General features: G+C 37.8%; 1 protein-coding gene across 5 annotated transcripts in view; it reads right to left on the bottom strand.

Annotated features, from left to right (window-relative positions):
* Window positions 1-20,810, bottom strand: part of MNAT1 (MNAT1 component of CDK activating kinase) — a 198,824-nt gene that overhangs the window by 146,659 nt on the left and 31,355 nt on the right. For all 5 annotated transcript variants that reach the window (XR_006270094.1, XR_006270093.1, XM_043472237.1 and 2 more), the window contains exons 2-3: window positions 9,282-9,434; window positions 7,224-7,297 (exon numbers count right to left, since the gene is read on the bottom strand). Coding sequence is in view for 3 of the 5 variants with exons in the window: in XM_043472237.1 (XP_043328172.1) it covers window positions 7,224-7,297; window positions 9,282-9,434 (227 nt within the window). In the remaining 2 variants the exon portion in view is untranslated. The remainder of the gene's footprint in view (window positions 1-7,223; window positions 7,298-9,281; window positions 9,435-20,810) is intronic.

Genomic DNA, 20,810 nt, shown 5'->3' with positions numbered 1-20,810 from the left:
ACTTCACTCTGTATAAGGGGCTCCAGTTTCATCCATCTCATTAGGACTGGTTCAAATGAATTCTTTTGACGGCTGAGTAATATTCCATGGTGTATATGTACCACAGCTTCCTTATCCATTCATCTGCTGATGGGCATCTAGGTTGCTTCCATGTCCTGGCTATTATAAACAGTGCTGCGATGAACATTGGGGTGCACGTGACTCTTTCAGATCTGGTTTCCTCAGTGTGTATGCCCAGAAGTGGGATTGCTGGGTCATATGGCAGTTCTATTTCCAGTTTTTTAAGAAATCTCCACACTGTTTTCCATAGTGGCTGTATTAGTTTGCATTCCCACCAACAGTGTAATAGGGTTCCCTTTTCTCCACACCCTCTCCAGCATTTATTGCTTGTAGACTTTTGGATAGCAGCCATCCTGACTGGCGTGTAATGGTACCTCATTGTGGTTTTGATTTGCATTTCTCTAATAATGAGTGATGTTGAGCATCTTTTCATGTGTTTGTTAGCCATCTGTATGTCTTCTTTGGAGAAATGTCTGTTTAGTTCTTTGGCCCATTTTTTGATTGGGTCATTTATTTTTCTGGAATTGAGGTTCAAGAGTTGCTTGTATATTTTTGATATTAATCCTTTGTTTCTTCATTTGCTATTATTTTCTCCCAATCTGAGGGCTGTCTTTTCACCTTACTTATAGTTTCCTTTGTAGTGCAAAAGCTTTTAAGTTTCATTAGGTCCCATTTGTTTAGTTTTGCTTTTATTTCCAATATTCTGGGAGGTGGGTCATAGAGGATCTTGCTGTGATTTATGTCGGAGAGTGTTTTGCCTATGTTCTCCTCTAGGAGTTTTATAGTTTCTGGTCTTACATTTAGATCTTTAATCCATTTTGAGTTTATTTTTGTGTATGGTGTTAGAAAGTGTTCTAGTTTCATTCTTTTACAAGTGGTTGACCAGCTTTCCCAGCACCACTTGTTAAAGAGGTTGTCTTTTTTCCATTGTATATCCTTGCCTCCTTTGTCAAAGATAAGGTGTCCATAGGTTCGTGGATTTATCTCTGGGCTTTCTATTCTGTTCCATTGGTCTATATTTCTGTCTTTGTGCCAGTACCACACTGTCTTGATGACTGTGGCTTTGTAGTAGAGTCTGAAGTCAGGCAGGTTGATTCCTCCAGTTCCATTCTTCTTTCTCAAGATTACTTTGGCTATTCAAGGTTTTTTGTATTTCCATACAAATTGTGAAATTCTTTGGTCTAGTTCTGTGAAAAATACCGTTGGTAGCTTGATAGGGATTGCATTGAATCTATAGATTGCTTTGGGTAGAATAGCCATTTTGAGAATATTGATTCTTCCAATCCATGAACACGGTATGTTTCTCCATCTGTTTGTGTCCTCTTTGATTTCTTTCATCAGTGTTTTATAGTTTTCTATGTATAGGTCTTTTGTTTCTTTAGGTAGATATACTCCTAAGTATTTTATTCTTTTTGTTGCAACTGCTCAAGGTCAGAATACTGCAATTCATCCTAGTCTACTCTTTCTTAACTCACTTCTTCCATGAAATTATTCACTCAAATACTCTAGCTCTAAAACGTCCCTTTTAACTATCTCTGTTACTACCTACTCTAAGCCTGTTCTTCCCTGGTGGTTAGACGCTAAGTTCTGTTCAGTTCAGTTTAGTCTCTCCGTCGTGTCCAACTCTCTGCTACCCCATGGACTGCAGCACACCAGGCCTCCCTGTCCATCACCAACTCCCAGAGCTTACTCAAACTCATGTCCACTGTTACAATGATGCCAACCAATCATCTCATCCTCTGTCGTTCCCTTCCCCTCTCGCCTTCAATCTTTCCCAGCATCAGGGTCTTTACCAATGAGTGTGTTCTTTGCATCAGGTGACTGAGAGATTCTGCTTGAGCAAAAGTCCTTTCTTTGAAAACTCTGGATTGATCTCCTTTAAGATGGACTTGTTGAAACTCCTTGCAATCCAAGGGACCGTCAATTCCAAGAAGTCCAAGAGTCTTCTCCAACAGCACAGTTCAAAACCATCAATTCTTCGGTGCTTAGCTTTCTTTATAGTTCAACTCTCACATCCATACATGACTACTGGAAAAACCATAGCTTTGACTAGATGGACCTTTGTTAGCAAAGTAATGTCTCTGCTTTTTAATATGCTGTCTAGGTTTGTCATAACTTTACTGCCAAGGAGCAAGTGTCTTTTAATTTCATGGCTGCAGTTGCCACCTGCAGAGATTTTGGAGCCCAAGAAAATAAAGTTTGTCACTGTTTCCACTGTTTCCTCATCTATTTGTCATGAGGTGATGGGACCGGCTGCCATGATCTTAGTTTTCTGAATGCTGAGCTTTAAGCCAACGTTGTCACTCTCCTCTTTCACTTTCATCAAGAGGCTCTTTAGTTCTTCTTCACTTTATGGCATAAGGGTGGTGTCATCTGCATATCTGAGGTTATTGATATTTCTCCCAGCAATCATGATCCCAGCTTTTCTCATGATGTACTCTGCATATAAGTTAAACAAGCAGGGTGACAAAATATAGCCTTGACGTACTCCTTTTATCTGGAACTAGTCTGTTGTTCCATGTCCAGTGCTGTTGCTTCCTGACCTGCACACAGATTTCTCAAGAGGCAGGTCAGGTGGTCTGATATTCTCATTTCCTTCAGAATTTTCCACAGCTTCTTATGATCCACACAGTTAAAGGCTTTGCACTGTCAATAAAGCAAAAATAGATGTTTTTCTGGAACTCCTTTGCTTTTTCGATGATCCAGAGGATGATGGCAATTTGATCTCTGGTTCCTTTGCCTTTTCTTTTTTTTTTTTTCCCCCTCTGCCTTTTCTAAAACCAGCTTGAACATCTGGAAGTTCACAGTTCAGGTACTATTGAAGCCTGACTTGGAGAATTTTGAGCATTGCTTTACTAGCGTGTGAGATGAGTGCAGTTGTGCAGTAGTTTGAGCATTCTTTGGCACTGCCTTTCTTTGGGACTAGAATGAAAACTGACCTTTTCCAATCCTGTGGCCACTGCTGAGTTTTCCAAATTTGCTGGCATATTGAGTGCAGCACTTTCACAGCATCATCCTTGAGGATCTGAAATAGCTCAACTGGAATTCCATCACCTCCACTAGCTTTATTCATAATGATGCTTCCTAAGGTCCACTTGACTACATTCTAGGATGTCTAGTCTAGGTGAGTGATCACACCATTGTGGTTATCTGGGCCATGAAGATCTTTTTTGTATAGTTCTTCTGTGTATTCCTGCCACCTCTTCTTAATATCTTCTGCTTCTGTTAGGTCCATACCATTTCTGTCCTTTATTGAGTCCATCTTTGCATGAAAATTCCCTTAGTATCTCTAATTTTCTTGAAGAGATCTCTAGTCTTTCCCATTCTATTTTTTTTCCTCTATTTCTTTGCACTGATTACTGAGGAAGGCTTTCTTATCTCTCCTTGCTATTCTTTGGAACTCTGCATTTAAATGGGTATATCTTTCCTTTTCTCCTTTGCTTTTCCCTTCTTTTCACAGCTATTTGTAAGGCCTCCTCACACAGCCATTTTGCTTTTTTGCATTTCTTTTTCTTGGGGATCGTCTTGATCCCTGTCTCCTGTACAATGTCACAAATCTCCGTCCATAGTTCATCAGGCACTCTATCAGATCTAGCCCCTTAAACGTATTTATCATTTCCACTGTATATTTGTACGAGATATGATTCAGGTCATACCTGAATGGTCTAGTGGTTTTCCCTACTTTTCTTCAATTTAAGGTTGAATTTGTCAATAAAGAATTCATGATCTGAGCCACAGTAAGTCAGCTCCCGGTCTTATTTTTGCTGACTGTATACAGCTTCTCCATCTTTGGCTGCAAAAAATATAATCAATCTGATTTCAGTATTGACCATCTGGTGACGTCCACGTGTAGTCTTCTCTTGTGGTACTGATGTACACATGGACATCACCAGATGGTCAATACCGAAACCTACTCTAAGCACTCACCCAAATTGTTGCTACTGCCCCTAAAAATGGTTTTCCAGCCTCAAGTTATCTCCTGTCAGTATTTCACATCAGTACCACAATATTCAGGTTTCCCTTGTGGCTCAGCTGGTAAAAAATCTGCCTGCAATTTGGAACACCTGGGTTCAATCCCTGGGTTGGGAAGATTCCCTGAAGAAGGGAAAGGCCTCCCACTCCAGTATTCTGGCCTAGAGAATTCCCTGAACTGTATATTCCATGGGGTTGCAAAGAGTCGGACGTGACCTAGTGACTTTCACTTTCAGTTTTCACTTTCACCACAATATTCTGCTGTCTCTCTACCAGCCACGGAATAAAATTTTAACCCTTACAGTCTAGCTTACAAAACCCTCATTAACCCAGGTCCAGTCTGTTTTTCAAGCCTCATTTTAGTCACTCCCCTGGTTCTATCTACCTGTAAAAGATTAACACTTGCTACATTATCCAACATGCTCAACATGTATTTCTGTGACTTTGTCTTTGCTACAAACATTCTTCCATCCTCTTTCTACATGATAAACTATTCATCTTTTAAGAGTGTGTGTTCACTGGTTCAAACTGTACCTCTACTTCCTAATGCTGAATTGTATTGCTATCTATATTCCTGAAATACTTTATAAAAAAATGCCCATGCTACCTTCACATTAAATTATAATTTCATAATTATCTCCCCCTTTAGAATATGAACTTATTGAACACAAAGATCATACAGTCTCAGCAAGTAAATAATTCACAGAGAACAGTATTTGCTGAATTGAGCTGAAGTTCAGAAAATAAACTATGAGTCCATGAAGCTAGGTCCCAAACTTCATCAATATTTTCAAATGCAAAAGAACTGCTCTTTGTCCAACATGATCAGGATCAGTAGTGGATTACTTAAAAAAGTCTGTCAAAGAGGTGAAACATATAACACACTCCTTGAACACCTTATTTTAACTTAAAGCATATGTGCTAAGTGTACAGTCATTGTCTAATGTAAAAAACACACAGTTTTTAATGGGAATTCTGCTTCCTTCTTGTATAAACCCTAAGTGTTATCTATATTGTTCAGTTCCCATTTTTTTTAAAGTGGACCAAGGACTTCAGAAATAGAATCCTTCTAAAGTTCTGTAATTTTTCCAGTCTTACAAACTACTTAAATTAATTACAATTAAAAAGTACAACTGGCATAAGAAGGTTTGATTACCTATGCAATCCACTTTATAAATAACTGAACTGGTGAGAGAAGTACAGGTATACTTAAAGACATCTTTTAATGGACAGGACACATTATGCATTGGTTACGCTTCAATAATCAGTCAGTTCATGTTATAGAAGGACTGGGAAATATCAGTTACCCCAATAAGTCAACTAAGCAGTATTCGGTTAAGAGAGTGTCAACATATTGCAACTAAAGATAGTTCTTCATGAATATACATATTAGCAGAATCACTTTCAAATTAAATGTTCTGGGCTAGTTTCCTTATCCAGTAAAGAAAAAAATGACTGTATTGTAAGCCCTAATATTCAGACTTGCTCTTACCTGTCACTCCTACCTCCCACTTCTGGACATGATTTTACCTATGGGCCCTCAGGTGGTTCGTATCTTCAAACTAATTAATGTCACAGCAAAAAAACCAAAAATGTAGTTTTCAAAATCATGGCTCAACCAAAATCTTGTTCCAAAATCAAGATCCCATCTTCCCCTCCTTCTTGGTCTATAAGTTTCTTTTATTTATCTTACCTGACTGCTTGGATTTGTGACCATGTATTCAACTTGCTCTGTGACACCTATAATCTTCTCTCCCTTCACTGCCTGACTAGACTTTTGACTAGTCACATTACCTTAAGAAGAAATGTAAGCTGAGTGTCTTACTGCTTGTTGTCCAACTGCCTCTCCTAAACCAAATATCTAAGTATAGCCAGATTTCTACATACCTGCACACTTGCCCATTTTTGCAGATTTGTTTTCAGTTCATCTTCTCAGTCTATATCCTAACTTTTCTACTTTACCTTAGCACTCCCAAATCTATCACCTTTTCAGCTAAAATCTATAGCCATTCAGGGTTGCTAAGATTACATACAAAGTACAATGAATACAATTACAATAAAAAAGCAATGGTTCCAAGGCACAAAAAGATACCAGAAAAAAGGCTAAATTATGTTCTGTATGTGCTACTCACTATGATATAATAAAGTTAGGTATTTTAGAAAAGTTTTAATAACAGTCGAAATAAAAGGTTTTGAGTTTTCCTCAGTTAATACAGAAATGAAAAGAATTAGAATACTCTATTCCTCTGAAATTCGAATTGTCTAAAAAATTTACCATATAGAAATATTTTACAGAATAATAAATTTTATTATAATTCTATTTTAAGAAATAATGTGAGTATAACTTGGCTCTCAGGTTTGAGAAAAGAATAAAAACATAATTATTTAATTCTCTTGGTCTTGTTCTAATTTTCATAGTCTGTAACTTCTATATTATTTCCAAACCTAGATTAAGTAATAATAATTATGGCAAGTTTAATTGATGTTTAGCAATTTCAAACTTTGTAACATCTCTAAAATCTCATTTAAGAAAACAGAAACAGGAGGGACATATGTATACTTATGGCTGATGCATGTTGATGTATGGCAGAAACCAACACAATACTGTAAAACAATTATCCTTCAATTAAAAATAAATAAATTTTTAAATTAAAAAAACAGAAACAATGTTTCCTTTTGATGAAAGCTTCTTTTAGACTAATCACAAGAGAAAGAATAAGCACTAAGATTACTCTACCTTCTGATTCTACAGTAATGCTGAATAACAGAATGTCACTTCAACATTCAGTTACTTCATAGTATTTTCAAATTACTGCATGCACAGAATCATAAATGATGAATAAACAACTTATGGCTTTAATCACCATGGATACAGTTAATGGAAATTCTATTTTTAAAAACTGAGTATATTTCTCATTTATTCTAATACATTATTAACATACAGATAATATATATACATAAAACCTTTCTTTCCAGCTATAAAGTAGTAGTACCTCTATTCATCATATTTTTCCTAAGACAAAATGTTTATTACTTAAGTATGTCCTTTAGGTACAATGGAAAGTAATTAGGTAAACATCAACTACCACAACAAAATCTGTCAGAGACTTTTATATGAGATATTCTCTTAGGCATCTAAAAGATAAAAGCATACAGGCTAGCACATCAAAGTACAAGCATTAAATACATACCAATTTCTTCTACTTCTTCCAGGAAATCATTATATTCTCTTAGACTAGGAAAGTCTTCTTCCCTTTTATTGTATCTTGAAGAAGAAAAAAATGAACATATTACATATCACTTGCTTTTAATATTATCTAACTGGTTTGTTCTTACCTAATTCATACATGATAAATAAAAAAGAACTGCTTATGGTGTAAAACAGTTTTCTTGACACCAGGTTTGTAACTAGACCAAGAATGTTGCTTTTAAATTCTTTTGACTACAGAGAAGGAGTAGAATGAAGAGAATGGTACAATATGTAAAGTCCTAAGACAAGAAAAAATAAAGAAATTAGAACACTGAAGAAATGGGAAATGAGCTTAAACAAGGTCTATCATTGGAATATTTGGTTTTTTATATTGTTTACTTTTAATAAATAGATTCACTAATTTCCAGAAAGAGGACACCTTCCTATTTTTCATGACTGTTATAATCTAAAGAATGCTAGATAAATAAAACTTATAAACAATGTGGAACTTTTCTGGTGGCCCAACAGTTAAGACTCTGCACTCGCAATGCAGGAGGCACAGACTTGATCCCTGGTTAGGGAACTAAGATCTCACATGGCAAAAAAGAAAGGGAAAAAATCTATAAATAATGTAATGTGCCTGTGAAAAATTAGAAAATCAGAGGGCTTAATGACAAAAGATAAGAATCTAAGAGAACCTACCTATGGCTGATTTATGTTGATATATGGCAGAAACCAACACAACATTATAAAGCAACTATCCTCCAGTTATAAATAAATAAATTAAAAAAAAAGAATCTAAGAGAGACTCTCTCCCAGAAGTAATCCAAAAAATAAAAGAGCAGTTTGGATTATTGATAAAGTATCCAGGAAGATGCTGCTAAAAAACTGGTGAACAAAGTTGAAATGTAGACCACCTAGATACATAGATATTAATTCTAACCATAACCTAAAAAGTAATAAGGTGGCTTAAAGCAAAAGGAGAGATAAAATAAAATTCAAAACTATTAACAAAAAGTAAAAAATTAAATCATAAGAGGAAAAAGAACACTAGAAATATTTATGTACCCATACACACACAGAGAGATATATCAAAATAAACTGCCGCTAACCCTAATTTTCTCTAATAGCTTTCAGTAACAAATGTTACCTCCTCAGGCCTTACCTAACATCACTGACTCACAATATTCAGTCCCTAACTTCACAGCATTTTTCCCAACTTATAATCACATATTTGTTTTGTTTGCCTATTTTAATGCTATCCAAGCTACTACACTGTAAGCATTACAAGAGCAAGGCACATAGCTGTTACACTCATTTCATGCGTGTGCGTGCGTGTGTGTGCGTGCGTGTGTGTGTGTGTGTGCGCATGCACGCACGGTCAGTCACTCAATCATGCCCGACTCTTTGCAACTCCAAGGACTGTAGCCTGTCAGGCTCCTCTGTCCATGGAATTTTCCAGGCAAGAATACTGGAGTGAGTTTCCAGGGGCTCTTCCCAACCCAGGGATCATCCGAGCCCAGGTCTCTTATGTCTCCTGTACTGGCAGGCAGATTCTTTACCGCTACACCACCTAGGAAGCCATTTCATACTCAAGGTCTAATATGTATAACACTGTTTGCACAGAGTAGGTTCTCAATATATATTTACTAATTAAATTAAAGAATAAATAAAGCAAATAAATTGTGAAGCCATGAATTCAGAAGATTTACTCTTTGGGAGTTCCCTGGTGGCCTAGTAGTTAGGACTCTAGGCTTTCACTGCTGTGGCCCAGGTTCATTCCCTGGTCAAGAACTGAAGTTTTGCAAGCCACACAGAGCAGCTAAAAATAAAAAATAATTATTTTTCAATAAAAAAGATTTACCCTTCTCTAACAAAGGTTAGATAATATTACTGAGTTCTCAAAGAACTTAATAAATTTTTAACATTGAACAAATACATAGATCAATTTATACTTACTTGCCAACTGTCCACATTTCTACAAGTAAATAATTACATCAATTATAGAAATAACTGTCAAAATCTTTGTGAAGTGAATCATTCAAGCATTAACACTTACATCTTTAGCACTTTTTTCCGAATCTCAACTTCCTTGTCAACAGTAGGATCTTCAAAGAGCTGTACCCTGAAGTTGCTCTTTCGAAGTGGAGTGCCACACTCAGGACAGTTTCCAGCTCCTCTCACAAAGAGTAAATCCACACAACTTTCACACCTGTAGGGAGAAAAATACAACAGAACTTTTAAGCTAGTATTCAAATCAACAATAAGTCTGTATATAGTTTGCCTTTTTTCGGTTTTGGTGTTTGAGGTTGGGAGAGGAGGCACAGGAAAATTAATCATTACTACCTAAAATTTTTATTAAAAACCTTTAGGAAAAAAGTTCATTTTCATGTAGAGCCTACTTCAGACATAGGTGGTCCACGGTTCACCAGTATAATTTTACAAATGAAAGAAATATACAAATTTTTGAAAACTGATTTAGGATCTAGGAGGATTCAGATAGTGATAGGGAGAAGTCAAAGAGGCATATAAAAGAGCAGTCTAGGATCAAATCCACTCTCAGACCAGTATAACCCTCAGACCTGGCAGGGACCTGCACCTTAGACAACCCTGCATACCATAATCACTAAAATAAAGACCTTTCCCCTGCTTTCAGCCTTATAAGGAAGTTCTTTAAAGTTCAGTAAGCAATTGAGTCAGTGGAAGTTACTCAAAAGGGAGAGAGGTACTGGCTGAAGGAGGCCCCTCAGGCCAGAGGATAAAGAACTGAGACTGACGTTGCATATGTGGACAAAGGAGAAAAATCACCACAGCTTCTGCCCTGAAAAATCTCAGAAAGAGTGGCTACTTATAAAATCTTTAATCAGTTAAAGCTGGCTGCCCTAAATCCACCAAAGTGATTACCCAGGCAAGCCAAGTCTCCCAAATACCTACATCCCTTCTTTCCTCTCTTCTTGGCTAGTACAATTTGGGGAAGAGCTTAGAACTTCTTAGAAGTCTTCAGTTTGAAAAGAAAGGAGTTGGCAAGGTTAACTCTCTGTAGGAGATTCCTGGGGGAACTGACAGTGTTAGTTCATATATTGTTTTAGACGGGTCCAGGCACCATCCAATCATCCCTGCCCAGCCTGAGCAGATCCATCCTACTAATCAGATTACCAAGTGAAAAGCTGACCAGGAGCAAGCAGCCACTTCAGCCAGTGGGCCTTAAAGATACAGGCTCCTGGGAACTCAGGATGCAGTGTTGTAACTAAGGCTGCACTAAAGATGTCGCTTGATTTATAACTTTAAACATTTAAACATACTGGTATGTAGTCCTCTAGCTGAAATACTGACCAACACAGTGTATAAGGGCCACACCAACCCTAATCATTCCTTTCTTAGCATTATTTGAAGCTATTTTATTTCTTTATGTGTAACCCCCACTAGAATGGAAGGCAGGAATTTGACCTATCTTTTCTACATCACTATAAATATACATATATAACAGAAGGAAAAAGACAAATTCTAGTAAGGGAAAGGTTGATTTCTTCCAAATATGTAGTTCACTAATGGAAAGAATGATACAGAGAAATAAGAATATTTAAGGTTGGTTATTAGTAAAACACTAACATTGACCTTGGCATGTCTGTATATTAAAATGGGGGCAGGGAGAGAATCATCGAAAAAGACAGGCAAAAACTCCCTAAGAGGGAGAACAGAGATCACAGTCATCTTTATTCAAGATCAACAAGACCCCAGAAAATTCACTTGGGATTGGGAAAATTGGGAGTGGTACATTTCTCCTAATCTTTGTGGTTGGAGCAAATTAAATCCAACTAGAGAAGCTGAAACTGAGCAGCTTTAGAGTGCAGGCCCTATACACACCCTAATTTTGTCTTGAACCATTGTTATGAAACCCTTCATCAAATCCTCTGGGATTGGGACACATGGCTTTTTAAGGTAGGAGTTCATGTATCTCCGTTTGCCTGGCAAAGTAATAAAGCTACCCTTTTTTACTTCAAAGAAAAAGAAAAGAAAATGAGCACACTATATAACTACACTGATTAAAGATGTTTATAGGCAAGAAGCTACCTGAAATACTCAAAATCATTGACCTATTATACAGAATCCAATATTCCATACAGTATTTGAAGGTCTTGGAGAGTAGACCCATTCAATAATTCAGTTAACAAGGTAATAAAAACACTTCAGTATTTCTGAAAGTCATATTGTAACTCAGACATATTATTTGTTACCATAGTTAGTTCTACATCTCCAATTCTAAATCTACATCATAAGGATTCTAATCTAAATCATAAGGATTTCAATAGCATTAAAGATATTTTAAATAACCTACTTCCCATACAACTTTTCCCTTTCTGATTTTAATTGTTAAAAGAACAAATAATTTTTTTTTAAGTTCAAATATAGAAGTATGTAGAGAAAAAACTCAAAGTGCTACTTCCTTCTGTTCTACATTTTACTTCCTACATGTGACATACAACTATAAAGTTCGGCGTTTATGTGGCCAGATATTTTTCTACATATTTACAAAATACGTATGTTCAAATTACATACATGAAAACGAATCTTATAAAAAAAAAACAGAAGAAAACATTCCTAATTGCTAGTTCACTTCATCTGGCAACACAGCAACCAAAAGACAGTTATGTGGGCAATCTTTTGCCTCCAAGAGTGCTAGGAATTTTTTCAAACAAAATCTTATATTCTGCAGAACATAGGAAAATTTGCTGAAAAAGCCTAAATCCTTAGTTATTACCCATTCCCAAAGATGTTTTTATGGTTTTCTTTTGTTTTTTAAAAACCAGAATGGTTCCTGCCCTCTTTCCTCTCTGAACAACTTATTTTTAGATTCTTTTTTCTATCAAGAATATTTAACCACTTCTATTCCTCTGTCAAGATTTTCAATCAACTTGTTTCTTTACTTTTTCAAGAGCAAACAAGTCAATTAAAAATCCTGACAAAGATTAGATACAAAAAACCTATAGCTAACATCGTACTTAATGCTGAGAAACTAAAACTTTTCCAACTAAAATCAAGTACAAAGCAAGACTATATCCTCTCATTACTCCTTTTCAACATGACACTAGAAGTCTATGCTAATGTAGTAAGACAAGAAAAGGAAATAATGGACAGATAGATTGGAAAAAAAAAACACAGAGCTCTCTTTGCATACAGATGACATGATTGTCTATACAGAAAATCCAAAAGAATTCCAAAAAAAACCTCTTAGAACTAATAATCTATTATAATTATAGCAAAGTTACAGAATACAATAAACAAAAGTTTATTGCTTTCCTATATGTCCCAGTAATGAATAAGTGCAACCTGAAGTTAAAAACAGTATCATTTATGTTCCAGTTCCACTTCAGTGGCTCAATCGTGTCCAACTCTTTGCGACCCCAGGAACCACAGCGCGCCAGGCCTCCCTGTCCATCACCAACTCCCTAAGTCTACCCAAACCCATGTCCATTGAGTCGGTGATGCCATCCAACCAGCTCATCCTCTGTCGTCCCCTTCTCCTCCTGTCCTCAATCTTTCCTAGCATCAGGGTCTTTTCAAATGAGTCAGCTCTTCGCATCAGGTGGCCAAAGTACTGGAGTTTCAGCTTCAACATCAGTCCTTCCAGTGAACACCCAGGACTGATCTCCTTTAGGATGGATTGGTTCAATCTCCTTTAGTCCAAGGGACTCTCAAGAGCCTTCTTTCTCCAATACCACAGTTCAAAAGCATCAATTCTTCAGCACTCAGCTTTTTTTATAGTCCAACTCTCACATCCATACGTGACTACTGGAAAAACCATAGCCTTGACTAGACAGACATTAGTTGACAAAGTAATGTGTCTGCTTTTTAATATTCTGTCTTGGTTGGTCATAACTTTTCTTCCAAGGAGCAAGCATCTTTTAATTTCATGGCTACAGTCACCATCTGCAGTGATTTTGGAGCCCAGAAAAATAAAGTCTGTCACTGTTTCCATTGTTTCCCCATCTATTTGCCATGAAGTGATGGGACCAGATGCCATGATCTTCGTTTTTTGAATGCTGAATTTTTTTAAGCCAACGTTTTCACTCTCCTCTTCCACTTTCATCAAGAGGCTCTTTAGTTCCTCTTCACTTTCTGCCATAAGCGTGGAATCATCTGCCTATCTAAGGTTATTGATACTTCTCCCAGCAATCTTGATTCCAACTTGTGCTTCACCCAGCCAGCATTTCTCATGATGTACTCTGCACATAGTTAAATAAACAGGGTAACAATATACAACTTTGACGTACTCCTTTCCTGATTTGGAACCAGTCTGTTGTTCCATGTCCAGTTCTAACTGTTGCTTCCTGATCTGCATACAGATTTCTCAGGAGGCAGGGAAGGTGGTCTGGTATTCCCATCTCTTTCAGAATTTTCCACAGTTTGTTGTGATCCACACAGTCAAAGGCTTTGGCAATAGTCAATAAAGCAGAAGCAGAAGTTTTTCTGGAACTCTCTGGCTTTTTCAATGATTCAACAGATATTGGCAATTTCATCTCTGGTTCCTTTGCCTTTTCTAAATCCAGCTTGAACATATGGAAGTTCATGGTTCACGTACTATTGAAGCCTGACTTGGAGAATTTTGAACATTACTTTGCTAGTATGTGAGATGACAGCAATTGTGCAGTTGTCTGAATATTCTTTGGCATTGCCTTTCTTTGGGATTGGAATGAAAACTGAACTTTTCCAGTCCTGTGGCCACTGCTGAGTTTTTCAAATTTGCTGGCATATTGAGTGCAGCACTTGCACAGCGTCATCTTTGAGGATTTGAAATAGCTCAACTGGAATTCCATCACCTCCACCAGCTTTGTTCACAGTGATGCTTCCTAAGGCCCACTTGACTTCGCATTCCAGGATGTCTGGCTCTAGGTGAGTGATCACACCATCATAGTTCCCTGGGTCATGAAGATACTTTTTGTACAGTCTTCTGTGTATCCTTGCCACCTCTTCTTAATGTTTTCTGCTTTTAGGTCCATACCATTTCTGTCCTTTATTGTGCCCATCTTTGCATGAAATGTTCCCTTGGTATCTCTAATTTTCTTGAAGAGATCTCTAGTCTTTCCCATTCTATTGTTTTCCTCTAGTTCTTTGCATTGATCACTGAGGAAGGCTTTCTTATCTCTCCTTGCTATTCTCTGGAACTCTGCATTCAAAATTTAGTCATTTTAAATATCCAATAAACACTAAGGAAAATCAATTAATAAAATAATAGACAAGCTTAAGACTTGTTACCGAAATTGCTTTAAAACCTATGTCTTCAATTGCCTTAACCATAAAAGCAATACTAATCCATAAATTAACTTTCTTCCACAAATGTTACTCAAAAATGAGAGGAAATATGTGAATCCACTGTGAAAAAGTACTTATATCTCCTCTAAGATCATGCCATGGAAATTTTTTTATTCTAGAATGCATTTCCTTAAATGACAAATCTCATATTTACCACATAAAGTTAGTTTTCTTACCAAAGAAAACTCTAAGTCTAGAATACACTTCTTCAAAAAGATAAAGTATCACTGACCACACAAAAATTATTTTAAGTGATGTACTAAAGACACGATGATATGATTAAACTCCACTTTGGCAATCATAAGACTTAGGTTGCCATCCAAGCTCTGTCTCTCACAATATGACGAACTTTGAGGAAGTCAAATTGTTTTATATCTAAGGTTTTTCCCAGTTTGATAATTCTAAATACCTTGGAGTGTTACACAAATTGTTAATTTTTTTCCAAAGAGAAATAAATGTGTTTTCTCTATATATAACTGATGTTTATCAGTTTAAATTTTACATTATTGTTGTTCTTCAGTCACTTAAGTCATGTCCGACTCTGTGACCCATGAAGCTCCCCCCCAAGCTCCTCTGTCCATGGGATTTCCCAGGCAAGAATACTAGAGTAGTGTTTCCTTCTCCATTAAATTTTCCATATCACCTATGGTTACAAACTTTATATATAGTACAGACGTTTCCTTAATACTTTAATTCCATCAAGAATATTATAACCATGGGAATTCCCTGATGGTCCAGTGGTTAGGACTCCATGCTTACACTGCCAAGGGCCCAGGTCAAGAAACTAAGATCCCACAAACCACAAACATAACAAAGGGGAAAAAAAAGAATATTATAAGCTATAATATTATATTTAGGAATGTGATATAGAAGATTCTATGACAAAGGGAATTAGCAATACAAGGTATAAGAAGACACAGATTCCCCAGGATCTCTTCAAAAGTTTATATAATTATGTATAATTTAATATATACTATAAACTCTAAAAGTTTATAGCAATTCTGTTCCAAAAATATATATTTTCAGCATTTGAAAAAATTGGTTCAATGCTTTTAAAATCACATATTTTTAAACATATATACATACAAACACATAAATGTATGCACATAAATATATACAAGTATACAGAGGAAGAGAGTGTCCTTTAGAGCAGTGGTCCCCAACCTTTTTGGCACCAGGGACCAGCTTCATGGAAGACAGTTTTCCATGGACCGAGAGGAGAGGGGAATGGTTTCGAGATGATTCAAGAGAATTACATTTATTGTGTACTTTATTTCTATTATTTATCTTTATTTCTATTACACTGTACACTTTATTTCTATTATTAATCTTTATTTCTATTACATTGTGATATATAATGAAATAATTATACAACTCACCATAATGTAGAATCAGACCATGAGGCATTAGATTCTCATAAGGAGTATGCAACTTAGATTCCTCACATGCACAGTTCATAGTAGGGTTCACACTCCTATTACTATAATCATCTAATGCTGCGGGTGATCCGACAGGAAGGGGAGCTCAGGTGGTGATGTTAGTGATGGGGAGCAGCTGTAAATACAGATGAAGCTTCGCTCGCTCACCCATCACTCATCTCCTGCTGTGTGGCCCAGCTCCTAACAAGCCAAGGCTTAAAGTTTAACAGAGTTCTATGGGACATTTTCAGCTCCAGAAACAATGATCTCTAAGTCCACAAAACCTAAAGTTACATGGATGCAAAGCACAAATTCCCCAAGTAATGACTGGGTGTAACACTAAGTGAAGCCACTCCCACTTCCATCCCTTGGTTCTAGGATTGACGTATTTTACCTACTGCTGTTTAGTCGCTAAGTCCTGTCTGACTCTTTGTGACCCCATGGACTGTAGCCAGCCAGGTTCCTCCATCCATGGAATATCCCAGGCAAGAATACTGGAGTGAGCTGCCATTTCCTTCTCCAGGGATTTTCCCAACCTAGGGATTGAACCCATGTCCCCTACATTGGCAGGTGGACTCTTTACCACTGAGCCACCAGATAAGCCCATTTTACCTATTAGGGATTCTCAAAATAATGGTCATACCCATATAAATATTTATGATTCAGAAAGCATCCTGGAGAATTGGTGCCCACCCTTTCAGAGTATCACCTCCAATCCAGCATCTTAGTTGCATGCATGAGCCCATTATGAGCTTCCCTGGTGGCTCAAACAGTAAAGCATCAGCCTACAATGCAGGAGACCTGGATTCAATCCCTGGGTCAGGAAGGTCCCCTGGAGAAGGAAACAGCAACATACTCCAGTATTCTTGCCTGGAGAATCCTGTAGATGGAGAAGCCTGGTAGTCTACAGTCCATGGGGTCGCAAAGAGTCAGACACAACTGAGCGACTTCACTCACTCACTCACCAATCTAGAATACAAGTGGAGCAGTTAGTGTTAAGATCAATGATTTCATGAACTTTCATGAAAACGTCACACATCTTTTCCAACAGAGTGGGACTCTTGGTAAGAGAAAATGTTGCTCAAGATACCATACTGGTAAATTAAACACTATGTTAAGTGTTCAGATAGTGGTGCTGGCCACAGCCTTATGAGTATGAAAAGCACACCTCTATTCAGAATGTTGCTTCCCTTGTGGCTCAGCTGCTAAAGAATCTGCCTGCAATGCGGGAGACCTAGGTTCAATCCCTGGGTTGGGAAGATCCTCTGGAGAAGAGAAAGGCTACCCACTCCAGTATTCTGGCCTGGTGAATTCCAAGGACTGTATAGTCCATGGGGTCTCAAAGAGTCGGACACGACTGATTAACTTTCACTACTACATTTAGAATGTTTGTTAACCCCAAACTAAATGAATTGCTCTCCCTCCCAGGACAAGGGAAAGTAGTTTTAGAGGCTGGTGCTTGACATTTCACACTATGATAGCCTTTACCCCACCGGTCAAGAAATCAATTTGGAAGTTCTAGCAAATACCATGTATGTCTATTCCAATTATACATTTGAGAACTGAAGAAATGACTACTAGATGAGAACACAGACCCACTGTGAACTAAATCTGAGTCAGTGAAAGTGAACATCGCTCAGTCATGTCCCAACAGGTTCCTCAACTACCCAAATTAATTTCTTAGAACACTATACAACTTCTAAACTGTCTCAAATGTAAGTACATCATTTTTCCTCATTAGAAATGTACACTATTCTCATATTCTCCACATCATCATCTGTGCCTATATATGGTGAATGATATACAATATTCCCAATATGTATGCATATTGTCCAAACACTTCAGCCAGTGTCATACTAATTATGAATTCCACCATCTTTAATCTCAGTTATGGACTCCACTAACTGTAGCCACTCCTCTCTTTCTAAAACAGTTTTCTATATCCTACGTATGGTCGTCCTGTTTACCACTATTCCTATCATCATTTTTGCATCTTGAAAATTCTCATAAATGAGCCAGTCATTATCCTAGGCACTTAATTCCATGACTTCCTTAACCCCAATGATCTCTTGCCCCATCACACTTCAGTCACCCACCCTCATACCTTCAAACTCAATCGTGTCATTATCAGTAGATACATCTCTGGATTCTCTATTTCTAGCATCCAGTTATCTAAACATCCCTTCTCTTTTCAGATGTGCTAAGTCGCTTCAGTCCTGTCCAGTTCTTTGCAACCCTATGGACTGACTGCAGCCCACCAGGCTCCTCTGGCCATGGGATTCTCCAGACAAGAATACTGGAGTGGGCTGCCATTTCCTCCTCCAGGGGATCTTCCTGACTCAGGGATCAAACCTGCATCTCTAATGTCTCCTGCAATGGCAGGTAGGTTTTTTACCACTAGCACTACCTGAGAAGCCCTCTCCTTTCAGATGACCTGCACTAAGTACCATCACTCTGTCCTCTGACCCCACAAGGACCTTCCCACTGACACTACTACTCTTCCCTATTCATCACCCCCTCAAGGTCCTAAATTACACAAGCTAGGATTTCAGCATCTAAAATTATAAGCAATCCTTTGCATATAACTTAACTCATTTGCCCCCTCTCCTCTGTTATACTCCTTATCCATTTGTTATTAAACCCATCTATCCACCAGTCCATGCCTGTAGCTGAGCTGGCTAAATTTTGCTGGAGAAACCATCATCCTTACAGACTAAATTCACTTTAAAGTTATTACCACAGATTTCTGATAAGCACTCAACACTTCCAGACATTCCTGCTACACTTTCTAAGTAAATTCATTTTCTCAAACTGAGAGAACTAGTTCATACTTTCTCTTCTCTCCTCAGACTTCCAACACTTCCTATTCCCACCTCATTCATAGCTGGTGTCTTGGCTTCATACTATATTAATACGGGATGTGGTCAGACAAAAATCACCTATTTCTAAACACTAATTCTATCAACCCAATTGCTTCTATATTATCTTTATGCACTACCTGCCTGCCTTTAAAGTGAAAAAAAGTATTCTTGCTCTTATCTAGGGCCAGCCTCTTCCCTCCTCTTGTGCCTCCAACTCATTCCCAATCTCTACTCAAGTACTTTCATTCTGCAAGTTTTCCCTTATTCTCCTGCATTATGAACTTATACCTCTCCTGAATCATTTCTATTGGAATACAAACACATCTCAGTATCGACAACCATTTTAAAACACACACACACATTCTACTTTACATTCCTTTCCAGTTACCACCCAATTTCTCTGCTCCCATTCACAGCAAAGTTCCTGAAGGAAGACTTGTCTAGAATTTTGTCTTCACTGCCTCACCTCTCATTTTCTAACTCATTCCAATTCATCTTTTATTCCTGACTTTACACTGAAACATTTCTCAAGAATCTCACCAATGTCCTCATTCTTGCCAGAGCCAATAATTAACAGAGAGTTCTCTGCCCGTAACCTACACTACCTCTTAGCAACATTAACACAACTGACCACTTCCTCAACCTGGAACATTATATTCTCTAGGCTTCGGTGACCTCACACTTATCTGATTTTCCTCTTGCCTACCTGCTCTTTTTCCATTTGTTTTGCTGGCTCCTTGTCCTCTACAAGACATCTAAAAGTGCCCAAAGTTATGTCCTGGGTACTCTTTTCCATAACTGATCACATATATACAAACTGGCTTTAATGATGACTCTCAGAATGAGACTACAGCCCTGATCTCATTCTTATGCTCCAGACACCAGTTCGACTACCTAATCAACAACCACTCGGACATCTAGAGTTATCTCAAAAGCAACAGTGTAAAACAGAACTCTTGTTTCTTTCACCCTGCTCTACCTGCTTCTCCCACAACTATTACTACTTCAATAAATGTCACCACCACCTAACCAGTTGCTCAATCCAAAAACCTAGAAGACTTCCTTCATTTCTCTCTTCATAATTCCTCACATTTAACTGATTTCAAGACCAACTGAATCCACACGAAAAATACACACTAAAATTCACTTTTTGTCATCCCCATTGCTACAAGCCACTGTCACTTACCATCTGAAGTAATGCTACAGATTCCCAAGCGCTCTCCATGATTCTACTATGGCCCCCAACCCACACTCATCACTAGCCCCCAAATTCATCTCTATAGAATTAAATTAGAAATTAGCTTTAAATTAGAAATTGGCTCATTTCACTCACTTGTTCATGATGTTAAAGAGCATAAAATAAATGTGTTACCAGAGCCCTGAAGACTCTTCATGATCTGACCTCAACCTAAATCTCCAGTTTCATGTCCTACCAATTTAAAACTCATCTTCTTTCTGTCCTTTCAACATGCAAAGTCATTCAAGTTTCAAGGCCAGAAACTCTCTTCCCCCCAATTATCCTATGGATGTCTCTTCTCAGCATTCAAGTCTCAAAAAAAAGTCTCAACACCAAATGTCATGTGTTCACAACGATTCTTACCGAAAAATTGTCCCTACGCTTATCCAGGACTAGCCCTTCATTTGTGCCATAATATAATCAAAATTCTTATTAGAAACTGATCTCTCCAATCTTTTGAAAGATCTTATCCAATAATATCTCCTCTTCAGAGATGTCTTCTTAGGGTTTCCCTGGTGATCCAGTGGTTAAGAATCCACCTGCCAATGCAAGGGACACGGGCTCCATCCCTGCTCCGTGAAGACGCCACATGCCATGGAGCAACGAGGCCCCCGCACCACAGCTACCGAGCCACGCTTGAGCCCGGCTCGAGGGACTGCACGCAGCAAATGCTGAAGCCCACACACCCAGCGCCTGAGCTCTGCAAGAAGAGAAGCCTCGGCTTCCCGCAACTAGACAAAGACCACACGCGGCAATGATGA

Source organism: Cervus canadensis, chromosome 6 (genome assembly GCF_019320065.1).
Source record: "Cervus canadensis isolate Bull #8, Minnesota chromosome 6, ASM1932006v1, whole genome shotgun sequence".
NCBI lineage: Eukaryota > Metazoa > Chordata > Mammalia > Artiodactyla > Cervidae > Cervus > Cervus canadensis.
This window is presented reverse-complemented; position numbering and strand designations above follow the sequence as displayed.